The sequence below is a fragment of the Cyphellophora attinorum genome (assembly GCF_001299255.1).
Source record: "Cyphellophora attinorum strain CBS 131958 chromosome Unknown Contig32, whole genome shotgun sequence".
NCBI lineage: Eukaryota > Fungi > Ascomycota > Eurotiomycetes > Chaetothyriales > Cyphellophoraceae > Cyphellophora > Cyphellophora attinorum.
The window spans coordinates 216,159-234,989 of NW_017253260.1; the positions used below are offsets into that span (position 1 = coordinate 216,159).

At 53.6% G+C, this 18,831-nt stretch overlaps 7 protein-coding genes across 7 annotated transcripts; 3 read left to right on the plus strand and 4 right to left on the minus strand.

Annotated features, from left to right (window-relative positions):
- Positions 1 to 125: 125 nt before the first annotated feature.
- On the minus strand, positions 126 to 2,793 carry AB675_7341 (uncharacterized protein; the record flags this gene model as incomplete). The annotated part of the gene is made up of 4 exons (XM_018147701.1): positions 126 to 1,759; positions 1,913 to 2,032; positions 2,083 to 2,143; positions 2,314 to 2,793. The coding sequence occupies 4 exons, from the start codon at positions 2,791 to 2,793 to the stop codon at positions 126 to 128; spliced, it is 2,295 nt and encodes a 764-aa protein (XP_017996307.1).
- Positions 2,794 to 3,525: 732 nt separating this feature from the next.
- AB675_7342 (L-amino acid amidase) lies at positions 3,526 to 7,371 on the minus strand (the record flags this gene model as incomplete). The annotated part of the gene is made up of 6 exons (XM_018147702.1): positions 3,526 to 3,934; positions 3,986 to 4,095; positions 4,189 to 4,748; positions 6,010 to 6,383; positions 6,428 to 6,975; positions 7,021 to 7,371. The coding sequence occupies 6 exons, from the start codon at positions 7,369 to 7,371 to the stop codon at positions 3,526 to 3,528; spliced, it is 2,352 nt and encodes a 783-aa protein (XP_017996289.1).
- Positions 7,372 to 8,276: 905 nt separating this feature from the next.
- Positions 8,277 to 9,161, plus strand: AB675_7343 (uncharacterized protein; the record flags this gene model as incomplete). Its single annotated transcript, XM_018147703.1, has 1 exon — positions 8,277 to 9,161. The coding sequence occupies one exon, from the start codon at positions 8,277 to 8,279 to the stop codon at positions 9,159 to 9,161; it is 885 nt and encodes a 294-aa protein (XP_017996274.1).
- A 398-nt stretch (positions 9,162 to 9,559) lies between these two features.
- Positions 9,560 to 10,327, minus strand: AB675_7344 (uncharacterized protein; the record flags this gene model as incomplete). The annotated part of the gene is made up of 1 exon (XM_018147704.1): positions 9,560 to 10,327. One exon carries the CDS (start codon positions 10,325 to 10,327, stop codon positions 9,560 to 9,562), a length of 768 nt encoding a protein of 255 aa, XP_017996245.1.
- A 1,621-nt stretch (positions 10,328 to 11,948) lies between these two features.
- Positions 11,949 to 13,406, plus strand: AB675_7345 (uncharacterized protein; the record flags this gene model as incomplete). The annotated part of the gene is made up of 1 exon (XM_018147705.1): positions 11,949 to 13,406. One exon carries the CDS (start codon positions 11,949 to 11,951, stop codon positions 13,404 to 13,406), a length of 1,458 nt encoding a protein of 485 aa, XP_017996290.1.
- A 1,148-nt stretch (positions 13,407 to 14,554) lies between these two features.
- AB675_7346 (putative peroxisomal-coenzyme A synthetase) lies at positions 14,555 to 15,742 on the plus strand (the record flags this gene model as incomplete). The annotated part of the gene is made up of 1 exon (XM_018147706.1): positions 14,555 to 15,742. The coding sequence occupies one exon, from the start codon at positions 14,555 to 14,557 to the stop codon at positions 15,740 to 15,742; it is 1,188 nt and encodes a 395-aa protein (XP_017996223.1).
- A 493-nt stretch (positions 15,743 to 16,235) lies between these two features.
- Positions 16,236 to 18,496, minus strand: AB675_7347 (putative HC-toxin efflux carrier TOXA; the record flags this gene model as incomplete). Its single annotated transcript, XM_018147707.1, has 2 exons — positions 16,236 to 16,895; positions 17,039 to 18,496. 2 exons carry the CDS (start codon positions 18,494 to 18,496, stop codon positions 16,236 to 16,238), a joined length of 2,118 nt encoding a protein of 705 aa, XP_017996209.1.
- Positions 18,497 to 18,831: the final 335 nt, after the last annotated feature.

Below are 18,831 nucleotides of genomic sequence, written 5' to 3' on the forward strand. Positions count from 1 at the left end.
CTGTCACAGAAGAGTGGACGGGCGAGGTTGTGGTAAGTAGACGACTCATGTACGCTACCGTGCGCTCGAAATGAAAGTGACACCACAACCACCACAACCAAAGCATATCGTCAAGAGATTTTTCCTCAAGCAACCTCACTGTAGGTCGGCAGCCTCTCCATCTCCTCAAACTCCCCCTGACTAACCTCATATCCCAAATGCCTCTTCAACAACTCGTGCGTCACATATCTCTCGGGACAATTTCCCTGCGCATCCACAAAGCTGACATGCGGATTCACATCCCCTATTCTCTGCAATTCATTCGCATGCCTATGATGATGCGGACATCCCTCCACCCCGACCAAGAAAACCGTCACGTGCGCCCAGCTCAAGCTCAGCAGATCCAGCTCGAATTCGTCCATGTCCGTCGCCTCCCCATCCAGCAGCAGGAGCAGCCGCAAGATGGGTGTTTCCGGCCCGGCCTGCCAGCCATACACCGGATGATAGGTCGCGCTCGCGGAGTGTTTGCGGAAATGCAGATCCTTCACCATCTGCCAGCCCGTCATGACGCGCGTGCCGCCGCCGAGACGCACTTTGGTGTTCCAGTGGTGGTCGAGGTTCGCGTGGTTGATGCGGCCGATGTACGTCGCTTGGCTGGAGAATGTCACCAGATCGTAGCCGTCGTTGCCCGATTGAGAGATGTGGTCGTGGTGTGAAAGCGCATCGGTGAAGCGTCGAATGATGGCTTTCGCGACGTCTTTGTTCTTAGGTTGCGTCCCGCTCACGTACTGCGTGATGAGGTACTGGTCGTAGACGGGCCGGACGGGGTCGAAGTCCATGCTGCCGCTGACGTCGAGCAGGATCATGGTGTCGTCGGTGGGCTGTTCGGGGCGGTCGACGATGTGCAGGGGTGGAGGCATCACTTGGCGCGAGTAGCCGCCTTTGGTGTCGGTGTGTTGGACGTGGCAGGTGTCGTCGGGGGAGAAGTATTGCGGTGGTGGCTCGACGGCGGAGGCCATTCGGGCGCGGGCCATGTCCATTTCGGAGATGAAGTCGGGCTTCAGGCGGGTGCGGGTGATCCCGTCGGGTGAGTCGCGGTGGTTGAGGACCCAGTAGAGGCGCTCTTCGGCGGTGTCTTCGTAGCCGCGCCAGGTTGGGGTGATGCCGCGCCAGCCGGCTGCTGCTTCTATTGAGAACTTGAGAGGGTTGGAGGCTTGATTCGCCCATGCGACTGGGATGGGCTCGAAGTAGCCGGCGCGCAAGAGGTGGAGGTACTGGATCGGGCTGCGGTTGCGGAGCGCAGCGATCTTTTTCGTCATGCCTACTTTGTCCTGGTAGGTGAGGACGATCTGCTGCCATTGCGCGTCGGGCCAGCGACCGCGCTCTTCTTTGAGGATTGCTTCGCGGAGGTCGACGCCGCGGGAGACGGCTTTGGTGGCTTTGGAGACGGCGCGCTCGGTCGAGGTCTTCATGCCGATTGATTTGCGGAAGCTGTGGAGCCGTGAAGTGGAGGGTTTGGTGTCTGGTGCTGACAGGCTCGGGCGCTTTTCGCTGCGGACGGCGCTGCCCTTTTCTGCCGTGGTTCTGTCGTCGCCGAGACCGAGGTTCGACATGGCATTTTCCAGTCCGCCGTCTTCAGCCCAGATGTTGTGATCTGGCTCCTGCGCGTCGATCTTCGCCTGAGCCTCGCGATTGAGGTTGTTATTCAGTGCAATGGTCTGATGAATGCTCTTGGCGTGATAGCCAGGTATTGGTCTCGTTGGACCACCCATCCAGTTGACTGCAAAACTGATCAGCTTTGTGTCGGGAAAGGGAAGTAAGCTGGAAGGTAGGATTGTGAGGCTACTTAGAGCAGCTTCTTTGTCATCCCGAGACATTTGCTTGGGCAGCGCTCGTTACCGGATACAAATTTGACCTTGGGAGAGCAACTTACACTGGTTATACCCGTATGGTGATACTACTCGCATCATGTACGGGTTGCTCGACCACAGCCCATTGCGGCCATTACCGCCGTAGCGAGGGTTTCCCTTGGAGTCGGTATATGCCTTCTCACCTGCGCTATTGGTCAGAGGTAGATCCACCGGAACGGGATACGGCGCTCACCCGGGTACATGACCGCCTTGGACCACATATCCTGAACACCATAGCGCTGCCATTTCGCATACTGATATTGGTGGATCGCACAGTTGCAGGGATATTCAGTTTCATGCTCCGGCTCGATGTCGGGGTTGTAGATCCTGTATCGAAACTGGAGATTTTGCAACATTTGTTGCATCTCTTGCTGCGTCGGTCAGGATAAAGCGATCCGTGACCAGTCAGTACGTAATGACTTACCTCGTCTCTCGCACGAACCCTTGCGGCTTCTATCACGGCGTTGGTGTGGTCGTATTCCAGCGCTCGGCTAGTGGGTGGTCGGCCGGGTGGCGGCGCGTACGCCGGTAGTGATGGAGCAGCAGTGGCTGGCGCGTGCTTGCCGTTGGCGCCGCTACTTTGTGAGACAGGCGGATCAGACTTGTGTTGCATTACTGCAGCTGATCCTACGTGTCTCATCATCATCGCCGCCGCCAAGTCAGCCTTGGTCTTCGGTTGTGTTGCAGCGGCTGATGCTCCGTTGGGAGATCGACTGTCTCTGAATGCAGCGATGAACTTCTGAGCGTTCGGAGAGTCGCCTAAGAGGTCGTTGAAGTAGATACAGGCTTCATCTGTGGAGAGCGACTCGACATGTGATAAGACCTGTGTCAGCTCGCTGTCATTCAGCGGCAGCACTGTGGAAAGTCGCTGCTGCAACTCCCAATGGTGGGTCGTGGCTGCCATTCTGTTCCTGCAGGGCTACTCAATCAGTATACGACACTAGACATTGACAGGGAGCCTTTTGAGACTGCTCAAGTCAGCAGCATCGTGGTCATCAGACGTCGCATCAGCCTCAATGGTGATGTCTCGATCTGAAAGGCTATCCCAGAGCATGACGCGTCTTGGCACGTAATTGGCTGGCCAGAAACCCCAAGCATATCACGCACAAAGCTCCTTCCGCGGCACAGTCTGTGCTGCCTTTTCTCCAGAAAAGCGCAGTTGACACTTCAAACGCATGATTCTGCGATCAGTGTGAGACACTTGCCCATTGAACGCTGGCGAGATCATGGCAATACATTTGGCACCCAAAGCCGCCGAACGCGTTGCGCGAGGTCCGCCACAACTATTTGAGGCGTCTTCGAGCTAGCAAGCCATTATCGCTAGGCCACATTCTAGTAGAGATCGTCCGACGAGGATTCGCTGAAGTGAAGCGCTTCACGACGTTTCTGAAGGAAAGAGCTGCGAACCTGGAAGTTTCAGAACGCTGCAGAGAAAGACCTTGGCCGGCGATATCGCCTTCTAACTCCGACGGAACTTTGCTCAAGTCTTTCACGTGTCAAACGCATTCGTCGCGTGCCTTGATTGCGCTACTCTACCTGATCTATATGGATCGAGTTTCATACCTTCGTGTTTCTCAGCAGTACGGCGCCTCAATGAGACATGTCCAAAATATGGGTCGACACGCTCGCGACCAGCTTATAAAGCAAAGGCGGCACCTGCAGCGACAACACCACCCATGAATCCCACCCCAACGCGGACCTGATCAGCGGACGAACCAGCAGTCGCACCCGAACTCGCGCCGCCGGCAGTCGCTGAGGCGCTGATGCTTGAGCTTGGGGAGCTGGACCCCCTGCTTGTGGTGAGGAACGGCCGCAGAACCTCCAGGTATGCATCGAGATCTTCTATGTGGCTCATATGACTGAGACCCGGGAATGTATGCCAAGTGGAGTTCTTGATGAGCTCGGAGTAAGGCTTGACACATGAATCCTGTGCCTCGTCGAACTCGCCGTTCAGTATGAGCGTTGGCACATCGATTTTGTGCAGCTCCGATCGTATATCCCAATCTTTTAGATTTCCAGTAACTGTGAACTCCGAGGGACCGTTCCTGTATGACACATATCAACGCGATGTAACGAAACCCACAGGGAGGACTCACATGGTCATGTATACGGTGTCGTCTTTCCCCAGCCACTCGAGGCTGGCCTGGAGAAAATCGGGACCGGGCCATGTCCGGCACAAATGAAGCTTGTAAAACTCCAGCACAGCCTGCCGAGTCGAGTTTGGTCAGCCAAAGGACTCCTAGGAGCGACAATTGGACCAGCAAACGAAGCAGATCCCGGCATATTCGCAAGAACTCACCTCCTGGTAGGCATCACTGGTATAGTTTTGTTCGCGCTCACCAACATCGATCGCATCTTGGGACTTCTGTGGCATTTCGTCTATCCACGAGCTGCATGCTTCCGACCACAACGACATGCTTGCGGGCGAGCTGCTGATAACAAGCTTTCGGAGCCCCTTGGGTTTCGTCGTCGCGAACGACGAAGCTAACATGCCTCCCCAGCTTTGGCCGAGAATGTCGTATGGCTTATCTTCCCCGAGACCCAGATGGGACAGGAGGTTTTCAAGCTCCGCGACGAAGAGATCGGTTGTCCAGAAGGTGCCATTGAGTCGGTACTCGGGGAAGTGGGTCGACAGGCCGTTGCCTATCTGGTCATAGAAGATGGTCGGGGTTCCATGAACCGTTGTCAGAGTATCCAGATTGGTGAGATAGTTGTGGCCCGCGCCAGGACCGCCATGGAGGATTACAAGAGGTACCTTGGATTGGTCCGACAAATCGCCGACAGCTTTGTACCATGTCTGGCTGTCTCGAGGCAGCGAGGAGTGCTGGAAGGTGACGTTACCTTCGATCGATGGTGCTGCTGAGACATGGTCAGCTAACATCGCAAAGAGGCCGACGAGAAAGCCGTGTAAGGCAAACATGGTTCTCGTGCTGGGTGGCGTCGTGTCCGACAGACTCGAGCCAAATTGCGTCCGCTGGAGGGATCTTTATATCTGTCGTTGTACTTCTATGACCGCAGGACAAACCTTTCATCATCCACTGTCAGCTTGGGCCCTGAGGCAGTCATGCTGTGACGACCATATCCATGCTGCTCTTTGTCGCTTAACTAAGGCTTCGGAATGGCGTGGCAAAGTCCTGCTATCGCAAAAGGAAGGGAGAACAAGCTCGAAAAGTCTGGCGACCAATCGTCTGGTGTCCTTGCGATGCTGGCATCGTTCTGGCGGATACCCATTGCGCAAGCGATACCTTCGCAGTCTGACCTTACAAGGCCAGAGCGCTCTTTGTTGACTTACTTGGGGCAACGTCCTCTTCGATCATGTCCATCCTACTGACCGTGGTGCATGGAAAACCAAGGTGGCAATGTAATCACTGTCGAAAAAGTCTCGCTTCCATTGCCGCTGGAGTGAACTGACTGCCAAGATCTTTCGCCAAGGCCCGCTGATCTCCAACGGCGAATCAGAAAAGACCGGAGCTCAACTCGAATCAACTTAGATGGTACGCATGGTTGTAATCACCACAAAGGAAGCCATTAAGGGAGACTTGATATTATGGGAGCTCCGCGCAGTGTTGGATTATATCAGCATACCCACCAACTACGACATACCGCCGGCCGAGGTACATTAGTGCTGCAATTGGGACGATGGCTGCGACAGAAGCACTGAAGGAACAGCTTCGATTCTGCCTCGGCTGGTGCGCGGGTCGCAGATCTGCGGAGCAAAGGACAAGCGGTTCAGAACAGTGTATGTATGCGGTGAAATTCAGCCTGACCTCTCGGGCGCCGATGGGGCGGCGGGTCCAGGGTTGAGCCGCACCTTCAGCCAACTTCGCCTCCATACGAACGTCGGCCACGACCGAAGCCACTGAGGATTGACGGGAAACAGTACAACTGTACGCCGACTCGATGAACTCCTACATGGCTATTCTACGCACTCGCAAATGCATTCCATCTTGGGGCTGGCACACCAAGTCTTTCCTCATCTTGGGTTTCATCCCTGGCGTTGTCTCTGAGAACTCGAACCGGCTGAGAAGACCCACAAGGATGGCCTTCATGCTACGTATCGAGAACTCTTTCCCGATACAAACTCGGCTGCCACTTAGGAACGTCATGAAGGCGTGCTGACCTGCGGTGCCACCACTTGTGCTCATGTTCGACCACCTCTCTGGATCAAGCTGTTCGGCATGCTCGCCCCAGAACTGTGGCGACCGATTGATAGCATAGATGGGGACCAGGATCATTTGGCCACGAGGGACCATCGTGCCATCAATCAATGTGTCCTCGGTGGTCTCACGCACAGTTTGCATGATGCTGGGGTACAAACGCAACACTTCCATGACAAAGCCATGCAGGTATTGGAGAGTGTCCATCGTCTCAGCTGTGAGCTCCTCCTCCTCGGGAAGATTGTGTTTGATCTCCTCGCGCAGTCGTGATTGGACTGCAGAATCGGCAGCGAGAGCATACAGTCCCCAAGTCAGAGCAGCGGCGGTGGTCTCGTGGCTATGATAGTCAGCGGTTGCCTCGTATTGATGCAATGCACTTACCCTGCAGACAGCATAGTCATCAACTGTCCCTGCATCTCCAGCTCGTCCGACATACCGCCTGAGAGCATCATCTGGACAAGGTCGGCCTTCTTTGAGCCGGACGCGAAATCTTCTTTCGACTGACGGATCTGCGCCAGGACAGAGCTCCGGAGAATTTGGCGGCCTTTGATGGATCGTTGGTTCCTTTTGGTGTGCCGGAGGAGCCAATCCGTGTACTTTGGCGACACGAAAAGCGGCAGGACACCCTCGCAGAAGGCTTCGAGCAGGTTCTGCTTCTCGCCATGGAGTAGCGCGGCTTCCCAAGCTTTCAGCAGTCTCTCTTCGCGATGAGGATCTTTCTCGATGTCAATACCGAAGACAGTTTGCATAATGATGCCAAACGCAACGCGCATCATCGCCTTTGAGATGTCCACGACAGTGTCTCCGGACTCTGGAACGACTTCATCCATCTCTGCTTGCATTCTCATCGCTTTTGTCCAGAATCCTGGGACCATCGTACGCACGCCTCGCTCGCCACGAAACACTGGGTTCAACACTTTGCGTTGCCTCTGCGAATTGATTAGCGGCATCCCGCACAAGGCAAGAGAGCATACCTTGTGCTCCTCTCCTTCCGCAGTAACGAGCCCATGTCCAATGGTTGTCGACAACCCCTCCCGGACTTGAGCTGGCTTCTCGCAAACGTTGCCTTTGCCAGTGACTGCAATTAGCGCGGCCGGGCTGGTTGCCACAAGCAAGGTCATCGGACCCAAGAACACGCGATATAATCCTTCGCTGAAGCTTTTCTGCCATCTGAGATTCGGAACGCCGAACGGCTCGTTGAGAAACTGCTTCGCACTGCCAAGAAAGAACGAGCTATCCTGTCCTTCCGTCAGATCACTCATGGGAATCAAGAATTGTATCTTACATGCGGGAATGGCAGCTTCCGGAGAGGCGAAAATAGCCATCGATGTATACACAGATGATACAGTGTCGCCAGAACCAAAGCGATCGTGAAGACCGGGACGAAGTCCCGACCGAGATGAAAAGCCGACGAGTCTCGCAGCAGGTAAGCTTTTGCAAGGCACACGGCCAGCGATGTGAAGAGTAAATTCTGGAGCATAACGAGTGTTGTTGTGAAATGGTTCTGGTCCACCGCTTGAGCCGATTGTATCGTAGCCCCTACGAGATACTTGAATGCTTTCGAACCATTCCCAAGTACTAATTACAGGGTTTCACGGGCGCTGGGCGCTGCCAGAATTGGTAAGCTGCCTGCTGGATTTAACCCATGGCTCAGCCCTATCTTACCCTCTGTGGGTAACCCAAAGCCTCCTACCCTGCCACTCGGGGATTGGTCCCATCTGGCATGCATAAGCTTCCTTGAGATGGAGCTTATTCTGGGGCTTAGCATTAGCCAATATCGGGCCCTGCAACCACGCCCGGCCCCATCTCGTAATCGCTTCTGGCATCCTACGAGGCGGCCCCAGCGCATGCCATTTCTGCTTCCAGGTGCGAAAAGACATATGGAGATGCGAAAGCTATTTCTAGGCCCGCCAAGCTGTCAGTACTGCAGGTACACACAGCCTGCCGTCAAAATGGTCCAACTCCACTTCTATAGGGAAAAGTCTAGCACGCTCCTACGGCTCTATGTCTCGGTAGCAGCCCCTTCCACCACCCCAGAATAGCTTGCAAGGCACCTTCGTCCGCTGCGATTACCGGTCGAGTTCCCGACGGCGACGGCGATGCGACAGTACGGGCAACTACATATTGCTACCTGATGCTTTGGACTCGGGTTCCCGTCGAACAACACAACCTCATCTTCGCTCCTGCTTCTATTGCACAGCATACAAACACTTTCGCTAAGCCAATTACAATGACCATCGTTTCACTAGCCACACCGTCCGCTACCTCCATGGACACATCTTTCGCTGTCTTAGGCACTTCGATAGCTCTTTACAACGTGGCCCTGCCTTGGTTCAGATCGATCAAACCTGGCAAGGACGAAGAGGTCCTCAAACATCTAGCAATGGACTTCTCAATGACGCCCATCCGGCTGATGCTTGCCTACCTTTCATTTCCTATCCTCAGGCAATGCTTTATCTCAGGTTCCAAATGGACCGAGAATGACATCCAAGCAAGCCACTCGGCCTGGATCCTACTTTCTCTCGGATACCTGTTCGACATGGTCACCACCAAGCCTGATCTAATGGGTATCGTCCACCACAGCATCGCATTTGGCAGCACTGCCTTCAGCATATCCGCCATGAGCGATACGACCGGCACTGCTTTCTGGCACAGATATCAGTCCGCTGAACTGTTCTTCGCCATCTCTGCAGGCGGCATGGTGGGCACTGCACTGCGAGTCGCCTATCTTTTCGCCAGCCTTCATGGACACGAAGTCCCTAGGGTGCACCAAATCATCGTCACGTGCCTCACCTGGTCACTGACTGCAATCATCTCTTTGGGATGGGCCTTCAAGATCCTGTACATCCACCAAACCGCTCCTCTATTCTGGAACCTGTTTGGTCCGATTGGAGTTCTGTTCGTGCTCGCTGCACTTTCGGTCATCTTCGCTGTGCAATATCGTTGGATCTTCATGTGGAGCGCAAAGGCAGATAGGCTGACTGAGAAGGCTGGTCATGCGCGGAACATCAATGGGACACTGCGTCGCATCCCGCTGAGATCTGTAGTCGCAGGGCTGAGTATTGGGATGGTTGACTTTGGAAGACTTTATGTACAGCTGCTACGAGCAGTGTAGGCGAAAGGGTTCTACGGGATAATACACGCAACACATAGGAGTTCAATGTCATCTTTGCTACACTTCAATCAGATTCATCTAAGTAGAAATTGGTCCCCTTGGCATTGATGTATGGATCGACACCCTGGCTTGATTGATGGCCACGTTCAGGGCCTGTCGCCTCGCTCTCCGTCCTCAAGATAGACACAGCAATCCAGGCAGAAGCACTCATGCCATGAGGAACATTCTTAACAGCGTTAAACGTACATCGATCACAACTAGGGTTTCAAGCTCTGCAGAGAGACGGTTGAGATTGGACTTGGTAATGTCAATATACCTGATTGTTATTTGCGTACCTAAGTCACCCAAACGCCGCAACGACCCTACATGTCCCAGCTTTCCTGTCATATTTGTACACGCTAGCCGTGGTAGGCATACACCCTTTCCTCCTTCGCAGCAAAAAATCCCGTCACGACATACATGTATGCAATCAGTGCTTCAGGCAAGAGTGACATTGCGACCTGCACCACGATCGAGACGATATCGTTGGAAGTGCTGCTGAACGCTTTGCTGTCTCGCTCGAATGCACTCAAAATGCCGTAGAGCACTTTGACAGCCATCAGTGGCCACGTGAAGAACATGATAGTAATGAGTTTTCGATCCGCGGCCGGCAATGACGCTCGCGCTCTGGCAATGAGCAGGATGAAAAGTCCAATGACTGCCAGAGTAGCTGCGAAGATGATGGAGGCGTACTTTAGAAAGTCCACGCCTGTATTGAGCTCCTTGGTGTCAGTGCCCATGACTTTCGTGCTGCCGAGAATTGCTAACGCGAGAGCAACGATGATCGGTACATCTGGCAGTCTGAGGAGAATGCTAGACAGGATGGGCTTTGGTGCATTGTTGTTGGCATTTCTTAAAAAAGAGAGTGTCAACAGCAGGATTGGTGTAAGTCCGATGCTGTAACAGATGATTGAAGCCTCGAGAAGAGACCTTGGATCCGATGCTGAGGTACTGGTGAGGCCAGTGATGCTTCCTGTGATGCGCAGTGCTGCAAGTACGAGCATGTATATCCAGCCGGCTGACCGGCGAAGGCCATATCTGCGAAGAAGAATTGCTGCCAGGGGCAGGATCTCCGCGAAGACGAAAAGTACGACAAGATCAAGTATGTTGCGGTGAGTAAGCGTCATGCTGGAGTGTTGTGTGTTGACTGAGACGTTTGATTGTTGATACGAGAGTGCTTTGCTTGTCGATAGAGAAGTTGAAAAGCTGCGATGAAAGGTCTTCCAATGTTGCTGGTGAGATTTCTGTGAGATGTGGGTTCAGGCTGACAGCCCCGAATATGTATCGCCGTCCATGCTGTGTTCGAGAGTGTGCCTTGCCAAAGTGTACAAGTACCACAGGCTATGCTATAGTGTGGCTTGCATGTATAACTATGAAATGCTAAATGAGGAAATCCGGATGCTGGATGGATCATGGGGGCCGAGTGCTGAGGCGCAATAAGCGTCCACGAAGATCTTGGGTTTCAACCTTAGGGAGACCCCTGTAACCACGATTTTCGGACCCGCGCATAGGCCAATGGTCCGTCTCACCGAATTGCATACCTAGGTAGGAACTCTGCGCGAGGAGTGTGCACAGTAAGTCGAATTGAGGTTCCACGAGTCGAGAGGCTGAGCCTTCCGGCAGGACCGGCTGTGATATTACGATCTAGAGTTATCTGACTCTGCTGTATAAAAGCAGCAGTCTGTTCTGACCGTCTCAAGCCGTGTCATCAACTCAACCACTTCCTGGCCTCTCACACAAAATAACCTCCACCAGCTATCAAAACTTTTACAACGAGTCAACATGATCGTTGCTTGGGGTCTCAGTAAATACAAGAAGGCGAAAGCCGACAAAGCTGCTTCAGCACCCACCAACAACAACCAGGCACCGCCAACAGAACGTCGGTCTGCTTTGCAGACACCGCCATCGTACGACAGACACCAATACTACGACACTGAGCTCGCTCCTCGTGATGGAGCTTGCACATGCACACATGACCGAAGACAAGCATAGATGGCAAGGACGGTTGGCATTAGTGCTACTTATTCCGAGTTGGAGGATGGTATTGAGCAGGGCGGCCGAGAGTGGTGAAAAGGCCAATTTCATAGCCATGCACGCAAACTTACAGTCTTTCGTACTCACAGTAGCACGCAATGAACTTGGCGAATGAATTGTGTTTGATCTATGACTTTGCCGCACATCTTCCCGAGCCATGCCGCAGCCCCCTGAATCATCGTCATGGCTGTACGGACGCGGCGAAGAAGAGCGGCTCTGTGCAGCGTGATGGCGGCATCGCTCTCACCCACATCAGATCAGTGTGTCCTCAATCCGAGTGGACAGACACCGAACCAGTAAGATCCTGCCGCAAAACACGAGAGTTCGAATTCAAGATTAGGTTAAGGTTGCTGAGAGATGGGGTTAGTCCTGGTCGCAGGGGAGATTTAGGCAGGAAGCTTACTTGCATACAAGCTACGCGCACATAGCGGGCTGCTGCGCCTTGTACGCACTTAGCTTCCTCTTGACAACACTCTGCAGCATGCTTCTTCGCCCCAAGCACTGGTAGTACACTCCACGGCTATCTATGGCACACTCAAGATGGATCGGGCGGTCGACCATAACATTTGCACTGCACGGAGGCTCTCTCACATGGCTCACATTGCCATTTGCTCCAATTATCGCGGACAGGTTTCGAAAACCTTCACTTCAACCAGTTTCATTAACCCAGAAGATTCATACTATACAGGACACTGCACTGCTCGCAACCTAATCATGCCGCAAACTACAATCCATGAGATTAGACCTCAACGCCCATTCGCGGCAGAATTTCCACTCAGCCTGATCGATGGCCTTATGCCACGCATCAACAACAGATACCTGTTCATCTGGGAGACAGCAAGGATATCGACTCAAAGTCTTTCTGCCACGCGCGAAGATCTGGTCTTCAGACTGATCGCGGCTCTACAGAGCCTTCTGACTTTCCCGGAAGACGGAGTTCTAGCATTACCAGAAATTCTCGGCAATGTACACGAAAATCGTGTGACTGGTCGACTCACTCTGAAGGTCTCCGAGGAGTCTCATGTTCCCTTCAGAGTCACTTACCGAAACGATATCACATTTGAGTCTCTTGACCAGCTAGCGGGATTCCCACGATGCAATTTCCCAGCTGAGGTATATGCAACAGGCATGGACGCGCTTCCGACGGCAACTCCAATGAAAGGCTTCTGCGCACAGATCACATTCATCGACGGCGGCTTCGTGATATGTGTCACCAAGCACCACTCTCTACTCGACGGCAATGCACTCGCATTCCTGATCAAGCAATGGTTCTCAAGAGCCCGGTCGCTCACTACTGGAGAGGATATTGCTGTGCTTCCACCTGCAACATGCAATGCGATTCATGAGAAGTCCGCCCTTTCTTCCACCCGACCTGTACAAGCAGTCAAGATCTCCGACTGGTCTGTCAAGGTAGGAGCTAAGCCTACAATCTTCGGCTTGGACACATCGTTACTTCCTCTCAAGAATCTCATCAAGTGGATTCCTTTCATCAAGCTGCCTGTAGTGGCGAGTGGAACCTTCCATTTTAGTGCCGAGGCTATCCGCCGCTTGAAGTTAGAAACAGAAGCAGTGGGACTTGGACGACTCTCAACGAACGACGTCCTCTCGGCGCTCATCTGGCGATGCATGACGAGAGCCAGATTGGGCACTGGCAGCATTTCGGAAGAACTATCATGTCTTTGCATGGCTGCCAACGCGCGTCAGAGGATACAGCCAAGTCTCCCTAAGGAGTACTTTGGCAACGCAGTCTTCACGATTCCAACCCATGTTGGCGTTCGTGACTTGACAGCTTCAGGCATTGATGCCCAAGCCAGAGCATCGATCGCCATCCGCAAGTCTCTGACGGAGAAGTCTGACGACAACTACATCCGATCATTCCTAATGCTCGCACAGAAGCAAAGCAAGCTCTCTGACCTGAGACACGACATCCACGTGTTTGGTGGCAAGGACATCTTCATGACGAATTGGGAGCAGTACTTCACGTCGACCAGCGAGCTAGACGTTGGCTGTGGATCATTCAGACGCATGAGGCTTCCTGCTGGGGATGGATTTGATGGCTTAGTGATGATCATGCTTCGTATGGTCTTCGCGAGGCGGAAGGCACTGCAAGTCATCCGGGCGGCATTGAGATCACTGTCGATCTACAGGAGGACCATATGCAAAAGATGCTGAAAGACGATGACCTTTTGAGATACATCACGCGTGTAATCTGACGGTGTCATGGTGTGCGCATAGTCCCGTAGCATAGGAGTTCAGGCGTTTGATACATGCAATTCGCCCAGCTATTGAGTTTCACCCTCCCAAGCTGTTCGGACAAGACATGAGCGTTTCATCTATCCTCACTATACCTCGCGCCAAATTTCTTACAGCGACCTCCCTGACAGGCAAATTGATGATAGATTGCTTCTGCGTCTTGAAGCTCAAGTGAGGCTCCTCTCAAGCTTCCTGGCTTGGTTTTCAAAACAGTTCCAGCCCTCAGAGCCCGCCCTGGCTCGAAATCTGAAGGTTCAACTGGCCCCACTGAAAACGCTCAGTTTACCTAGGTATGCCCGAACAGCCTGCCTCCTTCCCACTCGTTAGCAAACTGAGCCTCAAGCGTTCGACAATCCTTCCAAGCAACGGGTCCGTATCATACATTACGGTGGATCCGACGACGGACATTTGATACTATCGATGGTCCTGTACGATCTCGCAACAAGATGTACCAATTCGGCTGAGCTATCTTTGGCTGCATTAGCGGTCTTCGACCGTACTGTTAACCGCTCCTTCGTCTTGCTCGTGTAAGAGCGGCCGCTTCTTGAGCACCTGGGCAGACGCTTCGCCCGTTGTTACCGCAGCCTCGGGGGAGACAGCGTTGCCGCCCCAGCACTCGCTCGGGGAACATCCACTTTTAGTCTATTCAAGGATCATCGGAAGTACCTGTAACCACATCACTGCGGAGCATGCACGGGTGCTAAACATCAAACTAAGGTTTCGGATCGAAAGCCTCCCCTGTGGGGGCGAGGCTTACCCATGGATCTGGGCGATGCTTGAAGCGGGACTGGGCGGTGCTTAGGCGAAGCTTCGATTTAAGATGGTGAACTGGGGGCCCGAGCCGCAGGATGTGCATTGTAATGGGCTGCTGCACATTGATAGTGTGAGAACTAATTTAGGGGTCATCTCACAAGCCGCCGAGCTCTCCAGGCGGGCTTCGTTAAGAATGGGCAGTGATTGAGGCCTAGAGCACCCCGAAGACATCGATTCGTCATTGAAAACTGCCTCTGCGACAGCTACAGAATCATCACAGCCATCACATCGGTCAGAGTCAACAGCAACACAACATGTCTACCCTGACGACTGATGCACTTCTCGCCTCCCATTACCCCGGTATTATCATTCCACGCGATGAGGACTCAATATCTTTCTCGCATATCCAAATCATCAGACTCGTCAACAAATTCCAGCGTTCACTGCTCAATATCGACATCCGCTCCGATGACACGATTGCCATTGTACTCCCTCCATCGATGGAGTTCCTTGTCTCACTACTGGCAGCCACTTCCGGCAGCGTGACTGTCGCGCCCTTGGACCCGGAGTACTCCCAAGCAGACTTTGAAACCGTCTTCAAGGAGATTCGACCGTCAGCGGTGCTGCTGGCTGCTGGATCGTTGCGAGAACATACGCCTGCCGTCGCGGCGGCTTTGGCTTGTCGAGTGCCCATTGCTGAAGTGAGCTTCGATCTCAAGTCCGTCACGGTCTGCGAGTTCATACGATTGGGCCGGCGGAGGAGTACGGATGCGTCAGTCTCATTCTCAAAGCCGAATCGCAATGACACCGCTATACTTCTTCACCACAGCAGAGCTTCGGGCAGGGAGCTGCGATGCGCGCGCTTCTCGCATTCGCAGTCGATTTCAATCTGCCAACGGATTGAAGCAGCACACAACTTCGGACCTGCCGATCGAGGCATGCTAATCACGCCAGTACATCAAGCTCATGGTCTGTTCCTTGGTCTGCTCGGACCGCTGCTTGCCGGTAGCTCCGTGATTATTCCGAAAGCATTCTCGGCACAAACGTTCTGGACGGACTGCATGTTTGACTACGCTACATGGTACACAGCGGAGGCGTGCACTCAGCAGGAGATTGAGAAGTTGCCGTACCCACAACTCTTGTCCTCTGTGCGAGTCGTGAGCTCTGACAGGCTGGCTGAGATCATGGAGGAATGTCTGCAAGAAACAGAGCCGGATGACCAAGAAGACGAAGAGGCTGTTGAGAAAGACAGTCTAGCCTTGCAGTGCGAGGCTGGAACCACGCTGCAATGCATCGGACGAAGGTCATGTATGAAGGGATCGAGTACGAGATCATCTGGGAAGAAGGTGCGGTTCGCCACCTTGGCCGATGAGATCCAGTCACGGGTGATCACTTCTCCCGGAGTTCCGGACATTCGGTCGATGCTTCAGTCATGGTTTGCGGTGCAGGCGTTGACGCATTTGACGCAAGTGTATAGTAGCTTCCAGCGGGTTCAGGTATAGGTAGCATGGTCAAGCCCAAGGATACTCTAACGATGTACTCATGTATGCCGTGACCCTAGCAGGCTATGGACACAATCATTGAGCGTTTTCCGTGAACCGATCTGTAGGCTGCTCATTGTGGATTTCCATGCGCGGGAGGGCGCTGACAGCCTCTTGTTCTCTTCTGAACTAACATTGATGGCCTGGGATGAGCCTCATTTGAGCATCAAAACAGTTGCACCGATGTGACGAGAAATCCTCGCCAGGGAGGGCGCTGTAGAGGTCCTCATGCGGCCAGCTGGGTAAAACGCCCGGCTCTTGCTCACACTGCTTGCCTAGCCACCGAAGCTCCTCCAAGGTCAAACTCCAGCAATCGTCTGTTGCGCATAACGAAGAAGCTATGTCTGTCGCGCTGATCGCTGACGTGCAAATGGCATGCGAAAAGAGACTACAGCAAGCGAAGATGATGGAAATTAATTGGTCAGGTCAACAACGCTATACACTCTATAAGATCCTACTTCACAACTGGTTTCTCCTGCCCACTTCCCTCCTCCTTTTCCGGTAGTGCGACCTTCTGCCATGGCTGGACTACCGCAACGACAAACGCAAGTACGCCCACCGCAATGGGCACAATGAATGTAGTGGTGACACTCTGAGTAATCGCATCCTTGATGATACTCTCCGTAGCATCTCCAGAAGTGCCGTTGAATTTGCTCGAGGTAGCAATAGCCGCCTCAATCTGTTCCACTTGAGCCTGGTCGAAGCCACCGTTCGATAGATTCGACTTCAGCTCACCATTGAACAGTGTGCTACAGATGGCGACAGAGATGGTCGCACCCAGCATTTTGATCATGTACACCATGGAAAGACCAATTGATTCCTCTTCTCGGGAGAGGACTTGCTGTGCAATGCCAGTCGCTAGAAATTGACCGCAGCCTGCGCCGAAGCCGGTAAGGATCTGGAAGCCGATGATACGGGCGTTGGGGGTGTCTGCATCCAGAGTGTAGAGGAAACCGGCGCCCACGGCGAAGACGGCGGTGCCGAGGAGCATTGGCGGGTTGAAGAGACGGCTTCGCTGTACGAAGATGCCTGTGGCAATTGCTGCTGTTGTTTGGCTCAGGAGGTAGGGGATGAGTTTGACGCCGCTGCCTTGTGCATCGGTGCCTTCGACGAACTGTTATGGTCAGCCTGGGCCTAGACAGGTTCTGCAGTGTAACGTACCTGGAAATAGAAAGGAAGGAAGTACACATGTGCAATAGATCCCATCTCAACTCAGAATCCGAACAACGCCGCCAGCCACAGTCGCAAGTTTCTGACCAGACTTCGTGGCAGAAGCGCCTGCAAAGGATCAGCCATTGCCTGCTGGAAGCCGAACCAGACGATGAGCACGCCAGACACGGTCAACAGCGCAATCACACCAGGCGCGCTCCATGAGTCCTGGGCGCCGAATTGCATCGCAAACAGCAGGCATACAACACTGGCTGTCAAGAGCTTGACGCCGATGGGATCAAGCGCAAGGAAAAGCTCGTACAGTACTGGCATTTTCATGCGGCAGCCCAATGGTGGACAGCAGATGATGATGATGGTCACCACAGCAGCTCCAAGAGGGAGGTTGATGTAGAAGCACCATCGCCAGCTGAGCTGCTGAGTCAATACACCGCCGAGCACGGGACCGAGAACGGCGGCAATGCCGGCTGTGCTGGCGCCCAGACCGGTAAAGATGGGTCGTTTGCTTCGAGGCACCAGCTCAGTAATGAGAGCAAAGATTCCAGGAGCCAGAGCTGCAGCGCCGACTCCAGCCACAAGACGGCCGACGATGAACATGGTGGACGAGTTCGCGAGAGCGCAGACGAGTGAGCCGATCTCGAAGATGGCCAAGGACAGGACAAACAAGATCTTTGCGTCAAAGAATGGGTACAGCTTTCCGAAGAGAGGCTGAAGTGTTGGTTGTGGGAGCAGGTAGGCTGCACCATACCAGCCAACTTCGCTGATTGAGTTCCATTGTCCAGTGATAGTCGGTAGCAGGGTAGCCACGATCGTCGCATCAAGCGCCAGTAGCGAAAATGTCACGCATAGAGCACACATGATGCCAACGTAGCGCGTCTTGTTGATGCGTGGGACTTGTCTGTCATCCGACCTGTTGACCAAGGTCTTCTCAGAACTACTGTCTGACACTAAAGCAGCATCGTGATCAACAGCTCCGGCCGGCAATGGCTGAAGCTTGAATCTCTTGCTATCATGTCGACTGATCTTGGTCAAGGAGGAGACCAGATCGAAATCCACGGCCTGGACGGCTGGGTTGATGGCTTCCCGGCGGACGGCTTGTCGAGCATAAGTTCGATCCTCGAGCTCTTTTTCGGTGAGCTCGCGGGACTGCCAGAAGCTCTTGGATGATGAACGTGCCAGTTGAGGACGGACGGCTCGCAAAGATTTGAAGCGAGTCAGGGTAGACGGAGGAGTAGGTGGTTGTGATTGCGTGCCAACTTCGCTAGGTCGTTGTGAGTCTTGGTTGAACGGCTGTGGATCAAAGTAATCGTCGGCAGTCCGAGAAGACGCAGTCGAGGGAACGCGTTGGAAATTGCCAACCCGTAGAGATGTGAATCGCTCGAGTCGAGGCGGCGGCGATAGTGCGGTCCGTTGGCTGCTCATTCTCTGAGACTCGCGTGGACGGCTGCGCTGCGGATACTGGAGAGGTGAGGGACGCAGCGTGGTATCAGAGGAGTCGTCGTCTTCGACGATAGGCGACACAATGTGAGGTTCTTGGTAGACAGACATGACTGTGAAGATGTGGTTTTGGAGCATTCCTTGGCCGCGACCCAGCTAGGACACTACATCTGTGTATATGAGTGAGTACAATCATCTTGGGCCCACGAATGAACTCTCGTATTCTGCCTTGCAAGCACTGCCGCAAACTACTATACCAGTATAGCATTGCCCTGTGGGTTCTCTGGTAGCGCGAGCAAAGGATCCGAGTGCACCTTGCGGCGTCTCACTTAGAGTAACACCAGAAAGGCAACCCATGTTAGGGCTGAGCAAGAAGCGAGACAGACGCCAAGGAGGGGCGCAGGGATGGAATAAGCGACAGAATAAGCTTGCTTGGGGCGGGCTTG